Source organism: Rhopalosiphum maidis, chromosome 1 (genome assembly GCF_003676215.2).
Source record: "Rhopalosiphum maidis isolate BTI-1 chromosome 1, ASM367621v3, whole genome shotgun sequence".
In the NCBI taxonomy this organism is placed as follows: Eukaryota; Metazoa; Arthropoda; class Insecta; order Hemiptera; family Aphididae; genus Rhopalosiphum; species Rhopalosiphum maidis.
In genome coordinates this window covers 39,768,325-39,786,915 of record NC_040877.1, presented here as the reverse complement: position 1 = coordinate 39,786,915, position 18,591 = coordinate 39,768,325, and the positions used below count along the sequence as shown (strand labels likewise).

The window sequence follows — 18,591 nt, the reverse complement described above, 5'->3', positions numbered from 1 at the left end:
AAATTGTATGTAGTAACCTATAATAAAAGGGTGAATTGACCGAAATAAAAGGTAAAATTATTATGTGATTTTGCGTGATTTTTTAAGATTAAATATATTAAAATATAATATTTACAATTTAAAAATTCTAATTCTCATAATCTAATTAATAATTTTAATATTGTAAAAAATTTGTTTCACTAGAAAATAAAATTTATTTACCTTTAAGATTAATGATAGGTCAGTTCACTTGATTATTAAAGGTTACTGCACAAATTGGAGCTGCGGAATACAATTTTGCTGTCTTACATTAATAATTTGAAGATAACATATGTAGGCGGATGTGGCGTCCTCTTCTTTTAAATAATAGCATTATAGTTCTATATACTTGTTAATAACTTAATAGTTAATATACAAAATATTACAATTTGGTATTTTTACTTCATAATTTTAAAAATTTCACACGACAGTAATCTTAAGATAAGAATTTGGAACACATGTGTAATTTACAAAAATAGTTTGTAATGAAATTTAAAAATAGTATTAACATTCACATATTTCAATTTCTTTAAATAAATCTGCAATACGTTGAGCACACAATACTGATCCTTCATGCGCTTCTTTACAGGTCTATAAAAAAGTAGAAGCACAATAAGTATATAATATATTAAAGTATTAAATATAAAATTACAATAGCCAAATTTAAAAAACCATGTGGTAATCCTTTTAGAATATCCATATTCACTTTTTTTCCGAGTTCTTTTAAACGTTTAGCAAACATAACACAATCATCTAAGCAAGGATCCATATGTACTGTCTGAAATAAAGTAAATAATAAAATATAATTTTAAACATATGGATTAAAATATGGTGGATAGAATTAATATATATAGATTAATTCAAGTTTTTAATTAATTAAAACATTAGATCTTTTAATAGTCTAATAATAATAAAATAAATAACAATTCATCTTTTTAAAACATCATGAATCATAAATTATTGTATAGTTCCATTCATAAGTATATTACCAAAAGTGTTCTCATAACATGTGTACTTAATATTTAAATAATTTAAAATAGAATATTTTTAAATTAATTATTGATTGAATAGTTTACTAATTTTTGACTTTTGTTAATAAATATTAATATAAAAGAAGCTAATAATTAGTTAATGAAAGAACAGCAATTTTAATATTACAAACTATATATAAATATAGTGAATATAGTCATATTGTCAATAGTTTAATTAATAATTATCTTATAAAAAGTTATGTTAGCTATTTTATATACATATTTTTTAATTTTAGATTTCAAATACTAAAAATATAGTAATATATCATGAATAGATCATAAACAATTTAAGTATTTTTTTATTTCATGTTAAGCAAAATTACACAATCATTAAAATTTAAAAATAATTCTAAAACTTGAGTACATATAGGCTACAGTATCAGTCAGCAATATTTTAACAATTTATAATCAAACATACCACAATATGAACAGGTGGCAGCTGTTTAAAAATATCATCATTTGCAAAATAGGGTGATAAAAACGGATCTTCTGGTAACTTTGGTAAATCTATAGGTAATGGGGCTTCTTCTATTACTTCATTTAATGCATCTTCATTATCACTAAATCCAAAACAGTAAAATATAATTGTATACAAATGATAAGTAATTGTCATGATTTAATAAGAAGAATGCAAATTTAATTATAATTGAAGAAATAATTGTAAAATATGTAATTAATAGGGCTAAGATGTTTATGTTTATGCAATGTCACTTTTTTTCTAGCGTTTTATATAGACCTAAAACTTGCGAGTGTAAAATATATTTTCAGGGATCCTTATTTCAATCATATTTTTATTTTACATATTTGACAAATTAAACTTTTTAGAGTTTTATTTTTAAAGTTTTTAAATATTGATTGTTTTAGTCAAAATCATTATATTGGTAGAGGTATGTAGTGGTCAGATAGCGTCAAATTCACAGTACATAATATGTAATATTAGTTAATCACTGTTTTTATATCTACAAATAATTAAGAGTTAATCACATGAATACTTCTATTAGTCTTCTAAAAAAAAATTAACAATTTGTACAACACATTTTTATTATTTACTGGTTCAGCTATGGAAAATACATTTTTATACTTCATGTAATCCTAGACCTAGTATTTTGCCATATATGTAAGTCAATCGAAGAAAAATAAAACACATAGGACTAATAATTAATTGATTTTGATATTTTTTACAACTTAATAATAGCAGTATTCAATAGTTAAAATAAGAAAGAGGATGTATCTATTTTAATTCAAAAGATATCCATATTTAATATGATGAAATATATAACAGCTTATATCCTATTTGGGTTTTTCAACTAAAAAGTATAATTATCTTAATATAAAAAATGAACTTATCTACTTTTACGTTTTTATTAAGTTCTTAGTATCTGCATTACACATTTCTTTTATCATTAAACAATAAAATTTAGAGGCAAATCTTTTTCCTTCAGAAAAATTGCATTAGCAGTATCATTCATTGGATAAACAATGACTCCTTAGAAAGGGTTACACTCAATCAAAATGTTTAAGTTAATTAATAGAAAAAGTTAAAATAATATGAAAATATCTAGTCTTGCATAATTATATAGTGGTTGCATTTATTGGGTCAATAATTAAAACAATAAAGTTTAGGTTATTTAAGGCCAGTTTACTGATAATATATATCTACTTTTGAATTTTAACTAATCATAAGTTTTATGATATCACCTAATATCTTCTTCAGCTGTCCCTCCAGTCAATGTAATGAATGTGGTAGTAATAGCAGAACTTATATTTTCTGCCGTTTCTGTCAAAATTGTTGAAAATCGTCTGGATTGTCTTTGTTCATGTGCAGCCATAATAACCTCTTCAACTGGAGTTATTACTGATTGACTATCGTCATTCGTATTTTGTATTAACTCAAGAGCTTCTTCACTAGATTCAATATTTTCTACAAAGCCTTCAGAAGTGCCATCTTTTGGTTTTGCAATATTTTTCAATTTATACTCATATAAACTATCTTGGTAGATATCGGGAGAACAAGCATAGGCTATAATACACATAAAAACATAAATTATAGCATAAAACTTAAGGAGAAGACAGCAAACTAATAATTACCCTTTAAACAATTAGTCATAAAACCAAGAGGTATGAGTGGATCAATTAAACTCAAAAATCTTGCAGGTGTTGGAGACCAAGCTATGGCACAAGGAAAATATGCCAAAAAAAGGCTGTCAGGTATTCTGAAACCCATTTCTATGCATTTTAATGCTACACAAGCACTTAAATTACCTCCAGCAGAATCACCTGATTTGAAATTATAATAAATTATTTTACTTTAATCAAATGCATTTTGCTTACAACAATTTTTTCTTAAATGTTTTTTCAGTTTGTTGGCATATTTTTTAATTTAACTTGCTAAATAATACACATTTGCAGACTAATTACTTTTATATCAATTAAAATTTTTAATAAAAATAACAATGACAATGTAATGAATGAGAAAAATTTAGTACATATGAGACATAACGATTTATTTTATTTAAAAGATAAAGTACAATTAGTTTGCGTATTAGACATAATAAAAATATTTTAGAAAATGAGTGGTTGAGTTTTCAGTTATTGCAACTCAAATTCGTTACTAATTTTATCACCTAGTAATATGACTACGATTATTCAAAATTTTATATTTTAAGTTCTAAATGTATGTTTTAACCAATTATTATTTTATTTTTACCTGCCATTATGACACGTTTAGCAGTAGAACCCAAATAAGCTGCATTACTTAAAGCCCAAATGTAAGCGAATAATAGTTCTTCCATAGCTCTAGGGTATGGTGCCCTCGGTGCTAGAGAATAATCAATAGACAATATGGGAATGTCTAAACGTACTGCCCAATCTCTTAAATACGATTCGTGAGAACTTGAACTTTGAGACACAAAACCACCTCCATGACAATGTATGATAAGATTTTCACATGGTTCTGGTAGTATCCCGCTACCGGGATTTTCTGCCAACTAATAATCACTAATACATTAATAAAACAATTTAAAATATTAAAATATTCTTTACCATGCCTTCACGCTTGGTTTTTGCAATTAGTCGAACATTTAAGGAAGCTGATCCAATATGACACAAAGGAGGCTGGATTTCAAATAATTGTCCATCTGGTTTCAAGTATAAAAATGATTTGCTAGGAATTGCTATTAGTCGATTTATTGCTACCGCAGGAGAAACTAGGTTTGGTAAGCTTTTTAATAGTTCTGAAATTAGCAATAATATATCGTAAATTGTTTTAATTTTAGATCTTTATTTTTTGTAAATAATAGTTTAAAATCAATTACCAGTTTCACCAAGGAACAAAAATGCTTTGTAAAATTCTATTGAAGAATACTGAATGACATTAACAATTCTACGAGCTCTCAATTCCGGATTTAACATATATTTGCTACCTATGTATAATATAAAAATTATAAAATATAATCAATTTTATTTCAACTAAAAAAACTTACAATTCCATGCAGTATTAGCCCTAGCCAACATGCCATTTTCATTATAGTATACTTCACTAAAAGCAGCCATCATTATTGCAATAGTTTTCAAAGCAGGTTGTAATGACTCATTAAACTTAATAAACACCATAAAATTAATTCAAGTATTTAAAGTAGTCTTAAATATATAACAGTTTATAAAATGCACATGGATGACATTTGACAAATTTTTAAATACATTATATTTTCAAATTCATAGAAATTTTTAAAAACTATAAAAATGTCTTTAATTTTCTTACAAGATATGACTTTTTAAGTTTTATGTAAAAATTAATCAATGAATAAATAATTAATATATGTTTTCATTCTGTATTTATATCTTGTTGAGACTAGAGCAGTGAATAGAAAAACAAATAAATAAAATATAGAATCTTTTACCATAGAATATATAAAATTACAGTTATCAGTTTATTAGTAAGTAAACCATTTGTTCATTATTTTGTTTATTTTAAGTGCACACGTCAGATTAATGAAGAATTAATTATTTTCAAATAAAGTATGGATTGGAAATTATAATGAGATACTTCATGTTTTCATAAGTATTTTATTTTTTTAAATAACTGACCAATAATATCAATATAGTTCTATGTATGGGTTGACAACAATTTTAATATAATTAGTCAAAATATGGAAACCAGACTTTTTTTTAACATAAATAAAGATAAAAATAAGATATGAATCATAAAATATGTGAATATCCACATCAGTCAATTCAATTTTTGTTCTTGATAAAAATGTGTGGAGGTTGATAAAGAACATAGCGTTAATTATGTTAGTGGTAAAAGTCAAAGACGCATAAGCGGACATTTGGTTGAATTTTTAGGGGGCTATAATAATTAAATAATTCAATGTAAAGTGAACCCACACCCCCTTTCTATACACAAATATAATATATTAACTTTGTTTTTGAGGGTCTATTACAGTGTTTTCCAACTTCTTTTACTTGTGGAACCTTTGCAGGAGCTTGAACATTTTGTGGAACCCCCATATAATTTTTGGAGCTTTTCTATGTTCAAATCATAATTAAAATCAAAAATATTAAACCCTTAGGTTTCGCGGAACACTAGTTCAAACACTGGTCTATTTTAATACTTGGGAAGCTGAGCCCCTCTAAATCCTCCTGATGCCCACCTATGCAAAGATGCAAAAAAAAAAATTCATATTTTTAATACTTAAAATATTTACTTGAAAAGCCAAACACCGCCCATAAAAAGGACATAGTTTAGATGGTTCAATTTTCATCATGAGTTCTAATGCTGCAGTATCATTTCCAGCAAATAACATACCTGGTTCACTCCAACCAATTAAAAGACATAAGTTTTCTAAGCACAATACCAATGCACTCATCACTTGGTTACATGATTCAATCTCTCTGCAAAAATAGTTTTATTCATTGTAACATTAAATAAATTAAACATTATGTATTTATATGACATGATGAGATACATACTTTGTATAAAATGCTTTACGAAAGAAAAATGAATCACGATTGGCAGTCATTTGATTGCAAATTTTAATGCAATGAGCAATAAATAAATCAACTACAGTGACATAACTTCGATATCCATTACCAGGTACAGATGGATCAAAATCATACAAATGATAGACATTACGCAATTCAAAAACCAATGGTTTTATATTACCAATATTTTCAAATAACTGTTCAAAAGAATTGGCTATGGCAGTCGAACCATTTCTTTCATTATTAGTAAAATAAATAACATTTTCTTTACATAAGTCCTTAAGTTTGTCATATGATGATGAACTATCATCTATTTCCACCGATGTTGACATAATATTAATTTATGAACTTTTACATACAACACACCTATATTAAAATAAAGATTAATATAATGTGTACCTATATGTAAATAAATAAAAACACAATATTTAAAACATAATTGCTTATTGGAAACTCTAAGTGACAGACTTTTTATAGGCACATACAGTATTTAAGATACATTTTATACAAGCTTATGAGAGTTGTTTGCCTTTTCTGTTACTAATGGTGATATTGTTATTTATTGTTAAAACTTTTTTCTATTTATAAGCTTAAGTTTCTATTAAAATCAATAAAAGTTTATTCATAAGCAAAGCTTGAAAATCCATTAATTGTTATATAATAGGTTAGTGCACATATCAATAAACTCTTTTAACCCTTTAATTGTATACACAAGTATTTATGTTTAAATTAGTGTTAACAAATAAAAGAATAAAAATACAATTTTGTTAATTCTTAAAAAAGTAAAATTCAAACAAAACATTTTTTATTATGTTAATATTTTAACAAGATTGTAAAAAAGGAGCCAAAAATGAAAGATAATTATTAGGCTACACAACTGTAAATATAAGATAACTTGTCATAGTAATGTACTTATTATAACAGCATTTGTTATCTAAAATAAAATAAAAGTATTATTTTACAAACTATGAATATACATATTTCATTATACTTACTAAAAAAAATGGAGAATAATGCAGATAAAAATTTTTCATTTATAAATATTATTTGTCAGACCTAACATTTTAAACCTAGAAAAAAATGTATATTATGTATTAAAAAATATGATTATTCATAGCAAAAATTAATATAGAAAAATATGCTGGCAAATAAATATTATAAATTAATATTTATACTTGGTATATTATTATTAAATTAATAAGAATTGCATTTTACTTTATACTTAACTAGTATGTATATTATTCAAAACACAGAGAATACATAAATTATGAATCCTACAGTGTGTATTAAAAATCTAAGTAGCATAATAATAAGATTTTCATCAAGAATTTTATGAAATACTGAGTATTTTAATTGTAGTTATTACATTTCTATATTAGTATATATACCTATATCAACACAAATGTCATTGATAAAATAATTAATTATAACTTTAAAATGGCCTTCAGTTCTAACATAATTAATTAAACTAGATTCACAAAATGTAGACAGACAACATAATATTGTGTAAAAACAAATAAATAAGTTTCCTGTCCATTTAAATTTTTAAAATACACAAATACAATAATATATTAACCGAGGTTTGCAACTTTATGGATACGTATAATAAAGTCTACACTTTACAGTTATACTGAGTCTTGCAAAATTTGGGAACAAAATTATTAAAAGAATTACGCGTCGTCACTCCGTCAAGCGACCGTTTACTGACGTCCGCTGCCTAGTGCCTATTCAATGTAGCACAAAAACAACGAATTCGTATTCCGCATCCCACATCTGTCAGTTTATATTAAGTGTGCATCGCAAAATGATTCAGTTATGGTATTTGATATTTACTATTGGTGTTAAACATTTTCTATCGTATTGAGTTATCAACTATTAGTATTGGATATTGATTATTGAGCATAGAAAATAAAAATAAAAAATGGTAAATCGACCACTTATAATCGACTATGATCCACAGTGATAACAATTATTATGTTTACTTTCAACCTCCGAACCATTTGAATCCAATCAGATTCTTATTTATTTACCACCAGACCGCGAGTAGTACACAGATAATCAAAATAACATAATATATTCTGTGGAACATGATCTAATATTAAGATCTAATTATATAGTAATTACGATTTTCAAATTTCATAGCACGGACTAAGATATATCTTAGTCCGTGCTGCATAGTTCATGTGTTTTTGCAATATTGAACTGATAAGTGATATTGATGATAATAAATTTAGGCCATTTGCTAAGTGCTAACATTTTGAATTATTGAATGTTGTAAGCATCGTGACAAAATAGAGATGTGTCTATTTAATCATGGATAACATATTGATTTATAATTTATAAAATATTTATAATTAAAACTTATTACATAAAATTGTGTAGTATAAATCTTGTTAGCGCCCACGCATTTTCTAAAATTTTTTTTCCAAACGGATATATATTTTTATGTTGAGTATGGTAGTGTACCTAACCTTAACTTCAAAATTTATCTAGTTTATCTTATGTTAAATATCTCTTCTTATGAATTATGAGCTATGGCTTATGAGCCACATTCCTTATAAAAATAGCCAATTAGTCGTTACCAAGTGGCAATATGAATTTAAACTTTTTTTCCATGTTAAAATATTCTAATTAGTGAATATCGAATAGTACAAAAAAAAAATGCATTTTCTTACCCTGAGAGTTTGTGACCTATTTAATGACAGTGTATTTGTTTTCGTTTTAAGCTACCAGACCTACTTGATTATTATTTATTACACTTTTTCGTTATCTCAATATTGTATTTTTACGTTAATTCATTTTTTGTTATTGATCGTACAAATATTTAAATTTAAATGAATTAAGGAAAGAAAAGTTGTTAAAATAAGCAAATTTGAGAACAAAAAAAAAAATTATTTCATAAAATACGGCAAATAAGAACATAATAAACTAGTGCGTAATGCGCATGTGTGAAAACTAATGATTTCCGCCAATTTATTTAAGCATCATTATTTTTATATCATTTATCTGTTCTGTTTCAAAAACAAAAAAAAAATTGAAAAATTCGCAAGGGTGCTAAACTAGATTTGTTCCCCAAAATGCTATTATTTGTCTTGCGTTCAATCAAGCTCCAATAATAATAGATAGGTATCCTATAAACAATTTTTCTCAGGGAGGTGAGGGTATTAATTTTGGGATAAATTCTTTAAAATCAGTTGTATATTTATTATTTTATTAGTCTTGTTTTAAAAATTTATATCACTTTAAAAATAAATTTTCACATGTTTTCTGTAGATATACGACGCATGTTAACGCAAAAATTAAGTTTATTTGGAATTGCAACAAACCGATTTTTTCTAAGTAAAAAATATTAAGTCTGAAAGCAGCGAGTACAAAATTTAAAATATTTATAGTTGATAACTATAGTTTATAGATTATATTTTTTAGAAATAAATTGATATATAATTTTGTTTATTTTTTTTTTTTTTACTAAACAATAAACACAAGATTAAATTTTGAAAAAAATATATTTTCTGGTGTTGTGGTTAAAATATGACCATCATACTAACTTTGACACACGTGCCATATATTCGGTATCCCTGACCAAACATAACCTATACATATATCATCAAACGTTATCATCTGTACTGGTTTGAAATTTTATATCCAGATAATAATTTTATTGTATTACCCAAAGTGGATATATATCCACCTTGATACACAGTATCCAACTTGGTATTACCAATATTTTACCTCCAATTTTATTGTTTACTTTTTAATGTACTATACTTCTTTTAGTTATTAGGTAGTCACTAGTCACAAATTTCGCGCATGTCATGTTTTCAGGTCACGCCGATCATGGGTCGATTCTAGTTATAGGCGATTGTACTTCCCATTATAACTAATTTATGGCATCTTCAAAAATGTATATTATAATTTTCTTCACAATCGCAATCCTCAATTTTCGTAGTCAATCTGAAGTTTCGTTTACAGAATTCTAATTTTTTACCGTTTTTTCGCTGCAAGTTCATAAACGATTATAGTAGGATCAAATTTTCAAATTAAAATTTTAACGATGGAAATCGAAGAAAGTCCATATCGTGCTGAATATGCTAAAAGTGGTAGATCAAAATGTAAAGGATGTAAGGAAGGTATTGAAAAGGATCATCTTAGACTTGCTGTTATGATTCAAGTATGTGAATATTAATATATTACTTATTCAAAAAAACAATTTAGGTAGTTGTTTAAATTGCTTTTTACTTTGAATTAAGCTACAATTTCAGTCAAAAAAATATACTTATTATAGATTAATATTAATTTATAATGTACCAACATTTTAGCTAGTAGGTAAATAATGATATATTTGCATGTATTACTATTTAAAAATGTTTAACATTGAAAATTGTCGTCCAGGTGAACTAATTTTGTATTGTTTTATTATTAGTGAATTCATTTATTATCAAATTAAAGGTGTGATTATTAATTAGGCTTTTATTGATATTTAATTTTTAATTGATTTATGACTATTATATTATAAAATGATAATATTTTAAATTGCTATAACTTTTTAAAATTTAATATTAATAAAATTATTTGATTCTAATTCCCTCCACATTATTTAAGTTAATGATGCAAAAATAATTTTGTTACAAATTACAAATTTTGCCATTTTGTATGTATGTAGTAAGACTACATATGTGGGTATGGTATCTTCTATGCAGCACTATCATATTTGTGTATTAGATTTGTATAAATTAGGAAAATTATTTAATTATAATAGGATTTTAAATTTCAATTATTAAAAATATTTAACTCAGTTTTGATGGCAATTTTTGTTGTATGATAAACGTTTAAATATGTAATTAATATTCTATTAATACTTAATACTTTACTTCTTGTAATTATTATAAATTTTAATAAAATTTAGTATAATTTTTTTAATTAAAAATTGATTATAATTATTCATATCATTAAATTTTATTTATATTTTCAGTCTCCTATGTTTGATGGTAAACAGCCAAATTGGTACCATTTTAATTGCTTTTTTGCTAAACAGCGACCTAAAACAGTTTCTGATATTGGTCACTTTGATTCAATTAGATGGGAAGATCAACAAAAAATCAAGACTAAATTAGGTAATATCAATCAAAATATACTAAGTATACACATTTTTTCATTTTTAACACATGTCGTGATCAACTTGATATAGATTGATAATCCTTCCCTGATGTAAGTTATGTTTGACCAATTTAATTAGATAGCTTTAAAGATTTTAAGTTATGGTATGATGAGTATAAAGGTAGAATCATAACTGTTTAATCTATGCCAGTGATTTTCAATCTTTTTTAAACACCGCACTCTGTACTTTTCACTTAATTTTCATAGCGCTTGTTTTAGTCATAAACAACTTTTTTTTCAATGAAAGTTGTTTTAGTTTATTATTTAATTTTACACATCAAATTAGATAAATACATATATATATTTTTGCACATATTAATTTATATTTTATTATATTATATCTTATCTTTATTAATTATTATAAACAAAAAATGTTCTACAACTCATGTTACAATGGTTGAAATCACTGGTTTTTGCTCTATTCTGCTTTCTAAATCAAATAAGAAGGTAACACGAGTGATTAACTGTCAAAATCACAGTATTTATTTTGAATTTAATTTATTTTAGAGTCTTTAATTGGAACTCCTGATCCTATATCAACAAAAAAGAAATCAACTGGAAAAAAAAAGGAGAATGCAAACTTTAATGTGGAATATGCAAAATCTGGACGCGCTGTTTGTTGTGGATGTCAAGACAAAATTGTTAAAGTACTTATGAATATTTAATATTATTTAGTATTCAATTCTTTATAATTATGAAAATTTTATAAAAAATTTAATTTAAATATTTTCTACTTTATGTTTCAATATATGCTAATAAATATATTATTACATTTAATTATTAATTTTAATGTTCAACATTAAGTATGTATTTAAATTTTAATTTGATTGTGTAGTTTATTAAATAATAATTATTCAAGTAATAAACTTAAATTACTATTATAGAAAAAAAAAAAATAACAAATATAGGGTGTGAACATTTTAAAGTTGTTATATTTTACATAGCTTTAACTCACTTTAAAATAATAATATCATTAAAAGCATATGTCATTGTCTAGATAATATTCTTACCTTTAAATTTGATAATAGTTAAATTTACTCTGATATTAAAGCTAATGTCACAAAATGTATTCTACTGAACGAAAATTTGTTATGATGTACGTTAGTAAGACAGAGACAAAACATACAGGCGTCCTCTTAAACCTCAATCTCTTCTGAAGAATGATTTAAGAATTTTTTTTACAAAAAATAAATTTAAGAAATTTTAGATGTTTTGAATCTGATGTCCTTTTGAGCCACCCTTTACATTTTGTTTAAATTTATAAAAGTAAATTTGATTTTCAATTTAAGAAAAATTTTACTATGTATAATAAAATCTTTGATAGGCCTGGATGAATATATTAATCATAGTTATTTTAATAAAATCAAAAATTTGACTTTATAAAGACAAATTATGCATGCCTCAAATAATGTAATAAAAAAACATAATTTCAATAATATGAGCGTGATTCATTTTTAATTTTAATTTAATAATTAATGGATTCATTAAATTTATATGTTTTTAGGAGGATATTCGTATAGGTAAAATGGATTATGATAGTGATGAAGGTCGACGTTTTGGTGGTATAAATAGATGGCATCATTTAGAATGCTTTGTTAAACTTAGGCAAGATTTAGGGTTTTTGGATCTTGCTTCCTCTTTATCTGGCTATCTTACTTTAAGAGAAGTAGATAGAACTAACCTTAAAAATCTGTTACCTAGGATAACAACTACTGTGTGAGTAAATTTTTTGTTAATTCATATTTATTTACTATATTATTTATTTTATAATTGTTCATTTTTTTTTTTATTATTATTGTTAAGTGTTGGTAATTTGGATGAAACTGATGGTCCCAGTTCTAATAAAAAAATTAAATCTAATTCTCATTCAGATTTGGAAATAAAAAAACAAAACAAATTGATATTTAAATACAGAGATTATTTAAAGTCATGTTCTGTTAAAGTATGTAAAGAACTCTTGGAATACAATAAACAAGAAATACCCGAATCCAATCTTGGAGAGGTATGTGATTCATACTTTTAATTTTATTATATTAAAATGTATATTAATAGTATTATTTATTATTCTATGTAATATTATTTATTTTAAGAGTTATTTCTGAAAATCTTTAAAAATTTATAAAAAGTGTAACATTAGTTATGCTCGATAAAATTGTATTATCTATACTATAAGCCGCAACTGAATAGCCATATAGACAGTAGTACCAATGTGCATTATTACTGGTTCATACCAGGTAAAAACAGCATCTCTTTTTGGGCAGGCAACTGTCTAGAAAAAGAAGCTATCGTCCTCTAAATCAGGCATTGCTTATTTAAAAAAATTTTCAAATAGGCAAATGCTTAGAGTTCCATATCAGAATATAAAGTATGAAGAAAAAGTGTGATCTATGAGCTTTATTTTTAATTTTAGTTATACTTATGTAAATTGGCTTTATGATTATAGTAATATATATTGATGGAAAATTATGATTAATTACCTAACCTAACTTAGTTGTTACTAATAATCTTGGCATTTGTTCTAGATTTATGACAGATTATCAGATTTACTAGCTTTTGGTACTTTACTTCCTTGTGATGAATGTGGGGGTCAATTGGTTTTTAGAAGTGGCATTGGATTTCAATGTTTGGGATATAAAAATGAATGGTTAAAATGTGAAAAAGTTATGGCTGAACCAAATCGAACAGAATTTAAAATTCCTACACATATTCTAGAAAATGATGACTTTCTGTAAGATAATAATAATTTGTTTGGTCTAATTCATTATTTACCTTTTTTATTTCATAGTGTAATTTAATTTTTTTTAGCAAGAAATATAAATGCAAAATACAGAATCGTTTATTTGAAAAATCTGATAAAACTTCTATGAAACAATCATCAACTATACAAAACGATAAGGGCCAGTAAGTTAAAATGAATCATTTTATTATAATATAATTTTATTTGTCTAGAATAATAATATATTTTCATTTCAGAGTAAAAGTAACACGTATTCTGCCACTAAAAAATATGGAGTTTACGACTTTATTAAAAGGCTTAGAACTTAAACAATTAAAACTTAAAGTAGCAAAATTTGGGGGTACAATAGTTTCTCATTGTACTAATAATATTGCTGCTGTTTTTGCGAACCCAGGTATAATACATTTTTATTATGATACAAAATTATTCTAATTTCTTTGTTTCTCTCATTTTATACCATTCTAAAGGACTTGTAAAGATGTACATAATTTGTATATTTGTAATAATTTTATAAAATTAATCATTACTATTTTATAATTGTATTATTATATTATTGTTTCAAACAGACTCTATTATAAAAAGAGGTGTAAAGATAAAAGAAGCTGAAAGTCTAGAAATTGAAGTTGTTGAACCTACTACATTTTTTGATGCTATTGATAAAGGTGGTAATGCAATTGAGTTGATAGTTCAACAAAACTTTGCGCCATGGGGAGGAAAAGTAATTATTGTTATTATTTTGTTTTTTATAAAAAATTTTAATAATTATTTTGATTTAGGCCAAAGAAAGAATTGAAAAAAGGCAAAAAGAATTGGAATTAGATTATAAAAATAAAAGCAATTTAAAGAGTAAAATATCAGGAAAAAGTATGTATGAGAAAAGTGTGCCAACAAGTGTGAAGTTAACTTTAAAAGGAGGCATTGCTGTTGAACCACAGTCTGCACTTGAACATAAAGCTCATGTCTATAAGCAAAACAATGAAGTATGGAATGCAAATTTATGTTTGTCTGATGTGTTGACTGGTAAAAACTCATATTATAAATTGCAATTATTAGAGTCTGACAATAATAACAGGTATTCTATATATTTTATTGTATTTTATATTTATTTATTATCTATCTCTTTTCTATACAGGTATTGGGTATTCCGTTCTTGGGGAAGAATTGGTACCACCATAGGTGGTTTTAAGACAATAGAGCATGAATCGTTACAAGAGGCTAAACAAAGTTTTGAATTATATTATGAAGATCAGACTGGAAATACATGGAGAAATAGAAATAATTTTGTAAAAATGCCTGGTAAAAAAGTTCCAGTTGAAACTGACTATGGACAGGTATTTTTCTTCTTTTATACAGATCACTTCCTTATCAATCCCTACCAACAGCTACTACTCTTTCAGTTCCATTCCTAGTAGTCCTAGTATTTCCATAGTTTTCTTGATTCTATCCATTCATCATACTTTTGATGGTCTCATGTGTATTTTGTAACTCACTCAATTAGTCTTCTTTGTGGTCACCAAACATGACCTTCCTCACTCTATTTTTTTGTTTTCAATGTAATTATTATATTTTCTAGCATATTTATTAATAATGCTACAGTCAAATTCTCTCGTGTTATGGTGTTATCATCTGATGTAGAATTTTTCTTTGATTAAGCGGATCTTTCATAACCTAATATATTGTCTATAATTTGTATTAAAACTAGATTAGATTTGAACAGCAATCATTTTTGTCTGAAGTTAATGGTGATTATTGCTATATGCACTTAGTTCTATACCTATTATGGCATTTACTCTTTCAAACTCCATATTTTTTATTTTTAGTCTATTTTGTAGAAAGTTTTGGTATGTTATTAGATAAATTTTATTACAATGAAACTTTTGGTTGTTGTTTTTTAATGTCTCCTAAAATAATTATTTCATAATTAAGTTATAGTTTTGTAAACTATCTTAATTTATTTATATTCTATGTAATTTATGATGATTTAAAAAAAAATAATATGTAGGTATTTGCAAGTTGCTCATTGATATATAAGTTTTAAAATTTTTTTTTTTAATCACAATTTTTATAGCATCATAACAAATATACTCAAATATAAATCTTGCTAACTTGTTAATTTTTGTTAAGATCCATCTGTTTACTTTTTTTGTATGAATATGTATTAGAAAATTTATAAAAATAATACTGAAAACTTATATATTAATATTTGTTGAAATGATTAATAATAATTATTATTTATCTGTATTCTAGGATGAAGCCAAAGCTCTTAATTCTATTAGTAATATACCATCTAAGTTACCTGATACAGTGCAAAGACTGATACGTTTACTTTTTGATGTCGAATCTATGAAAAAAGTTATGTATGAATTTGAGGTGAGTTATCTTACTGAGTTAATCTATCGGGAGAGTTTAAAACTGTTTCCTAAACAAATAGGTTATTAAATTATGTTATTTATAACCTAACTATTTCTCTAAAGACAACTTTAATATAATGTTTACCATTAATCATTTAAAAGTTATTGATTCATATTTTCATAACCTGTCAGCAGTTAAGACATTATATTGAAACATTTGTAATGGATTTTTGCTTTGTTATGTACAGATTTAAGTTAAATTTAAGAGGTAGGAATGTGTAGTAGAATTGGAGACTTACAGAGGGGAGTTTAGAAGTTTTCTTAAAGCTTTATTTTGATAAGATTGAATTTTGTTAATAGTTATTTATTTTAAGCCCTATTTATTCAGTATAAAAATTATTATTTCGTATTTAATATTTGTTAATATGTTTTAGTTGGATTTACAAAAAATGCCATTGGGAAAGTTGAGCCGCAATCAATTGCAACAAGCATATACCACATTGAATGAATTAAATAGTATGATAGATTTGTGTGATGAAAAAAATAAAAGAGACAATGTGATCATTGCTACCAACAAGTTTTATACTTTGATACCACATGACTTTGGTATAAAAACACCTCAGCTTATTGATTCAAAAGAAATTCTTAATGTATGTAACATAGTGTTAATATAATAATGAATTGAAAGTGAAAATACTGAATTTACATTATATTTGTTTAGGCAAAGTTAGAAATGATAGGAAGTTTGATGGAAATCCAAATTGCATACAGCATGATGGACAATAAAACGTCTGAAGAATGTGGGTTACACCCCCTTGATACTCACTATTTTAAATTAAACTGTGCTATTGATGTAAGTTATAAATTATAATTATTGGAATCAATTAAATCATATCAAATTTGTGTAAATGTTAATATTTTTATTTCATTTTTCAGGTATTGGAATCAGACATGAATGAATTTAACATCATTCAACAGTACATAATAAATACTCATGCCGAAACTCATAGCTCTTATTCTTTAAGTATCAAAGATGTGTTTAAAGTAGTAAGATCTGGCGAAGAAAAACGATTCAAGCCATTTAAAAAACTGCACAATCGTAAACTATTGTGGCATGGTTCACGAATCACTAATTTTGCAGCTATACTTTCACAAGTATATTAATTTCTATTAAAGTATATTATAGTATAGAAATGTATTATATGTTAAATACACAAATTTTTTATTATTTATTTTAAATTACATTGAAAAATTTTTTTAGGGTTTACGCATTGCTCCTAAAGAAGCTCCAGTTACCGGCTACATGTTTGGTAAAGGTATATATTTTGCTGATATGGTGTCAAAATCTGCTAACTATTGTATGGCGTCTCATGGCAACAATACCGGTTTATTACTATTGTGTGAAGTTGCATTGGGTAACATGTATGTATTAATTGTCTAGTGTATTTTATGAGTTAATTAATTATGTTTTATTATTTATTTTAGGGTTGAGTACAAAGCATCTGAATACATTGAAAAATTACCGCCTGGAAAACATAGCTGTATGGGAATTGGTAGAACAAAACCTGATCCTGCTCAATCATTATTTATTGAAGATAAAATTGAGGTTCCCCTCGGCAAACCGATTTCTTCCAATATCAATGATACTTCATTGTTATATAACGAGTATCCTTTTTTACACTTAAAATTAAATTTCTCTTATTGTATAGATTTTCCCAGTGGTGCCAAAGTCCATGTTAAGGTTGGGCCATGACCCGATATCTTTTTTGAAAATCATAACTTCATTATGAGTAAATGTATATTTTTACACCCTGTCCTCCCTATTGAATATTTATTTTATGCCAATAGGTATTGAGGCTGCAAAGTTTTGAAATTGCTCAACCATATTTTTAAAACTTGGGTGCTAACTAAATTTGCGTATTGTTTAAGCACAAAATGTATAAATTACAGTGAAAAAACTGTAGCAAATACCATCGACATATTAAAATTGTCTACTATCATGAGTTATTTTCTCATACAGCTTGTAATAATATCTGTGGAGGTGTTTCAAAGTGTCATTAAACATAGGTTTAACTGTACTATAGCTTTATTTCAACATCAATTTGGTACATTTCTTTAATTTTTACTTTTTCAGATTTATTGTCTATGATATTTCACAGGTTAAACTTCGTTACTTAGTCAAAGTGGATTTCAATTTTAACTACTAGAAGATATAACAACATAAAAAGAATCTATGTTAAATTACCTCATTATTATTAATTATTATTACTATTTTTTTCACTTAGAAGTAACATTTTTTTTTCAATTATTATAC

The 18,591-nt window shown here is 25.3% G+C and overlaps 2 protein-coding genes across 2 annotated transcripts; one reads left to right on the top strand and one right to left on the bottom strand.

The window, feature by feature from the left end:
- Positions 1 to 466: 466 nt before the first annotated feature.
- LOC113549469 (hormone-sensitive lipase) lies at positions 467 to 7,994 on the bottom strand. Its single transcript, XM_026950788.1, has 13 exons — positions 7,609 to 7,994; positions 7,028 to 7,102; positions 6,021 to 6,398; positions 5,756 to 5,942; positions 4,532 to 4,646; positions 4,364 to 4,471; positions 4,092 to 4,282; positions 3,757 to 4,036; positions 3,138 to 3,326; positions 2,748 to 3,069; positions 1,468 to 1,609; positions 671 to 796; positions 467 to 609 (listed from the first exon to the last, which is right to left on the bottom strand). The coding sequence occupies exons 3-13, from the start codon at positions 6,362 to 6,364 to the stop codon at positions 523 to 525; spliced, it is 2,091 nt and encodes a 696-aa protein (XP_026806589.1). The 5' UTR covers positions 6,365 to 6,398; positions 7,028 to 7,102; positions 7,609 to 7,994; the 3' UTR covers positions 467 to 522.
- Positions 7,995 to 10,086: 2,092 nt separating this feature from the next.
- Positions 10,087 to 18,591, top strand: LOC113553341 (poly [ADP-ribose] polymerase). Its single transcript, XM_026956638.1, has 18 exons — positions 10,087 to 10,203; positions 11,005 to 11,146; positions 11,697 to 11,836; positions 12,694 to 12,905; positions 12,993 to 13,191; positions 13,712 to 13,917; positions 13,995 to 14,090; positions 14,163 to 14,320; positions 14,493 to 14,644; positions 14,703 to 14,998; positions 15,059 to 15,257; positions 16,174 to 16,296; positions 16,712 to 16,927; positions 16,999 to 17,130; positions 17,214 to 17,432; positions 17,539 to 17,699; positions 17,763 to 17,942; positions 18,412 to 18,591. The coding sequence occupies exons 1-18, from the start codon at positions 10,087 to 10,089 to the stop codon at positions 18,482 to 18,484; spliced, it is 3,021 nt and encodes a 1,006-aa protein (XP_026812439.1). The 3' UTR covers positions 18,485 to 18,591.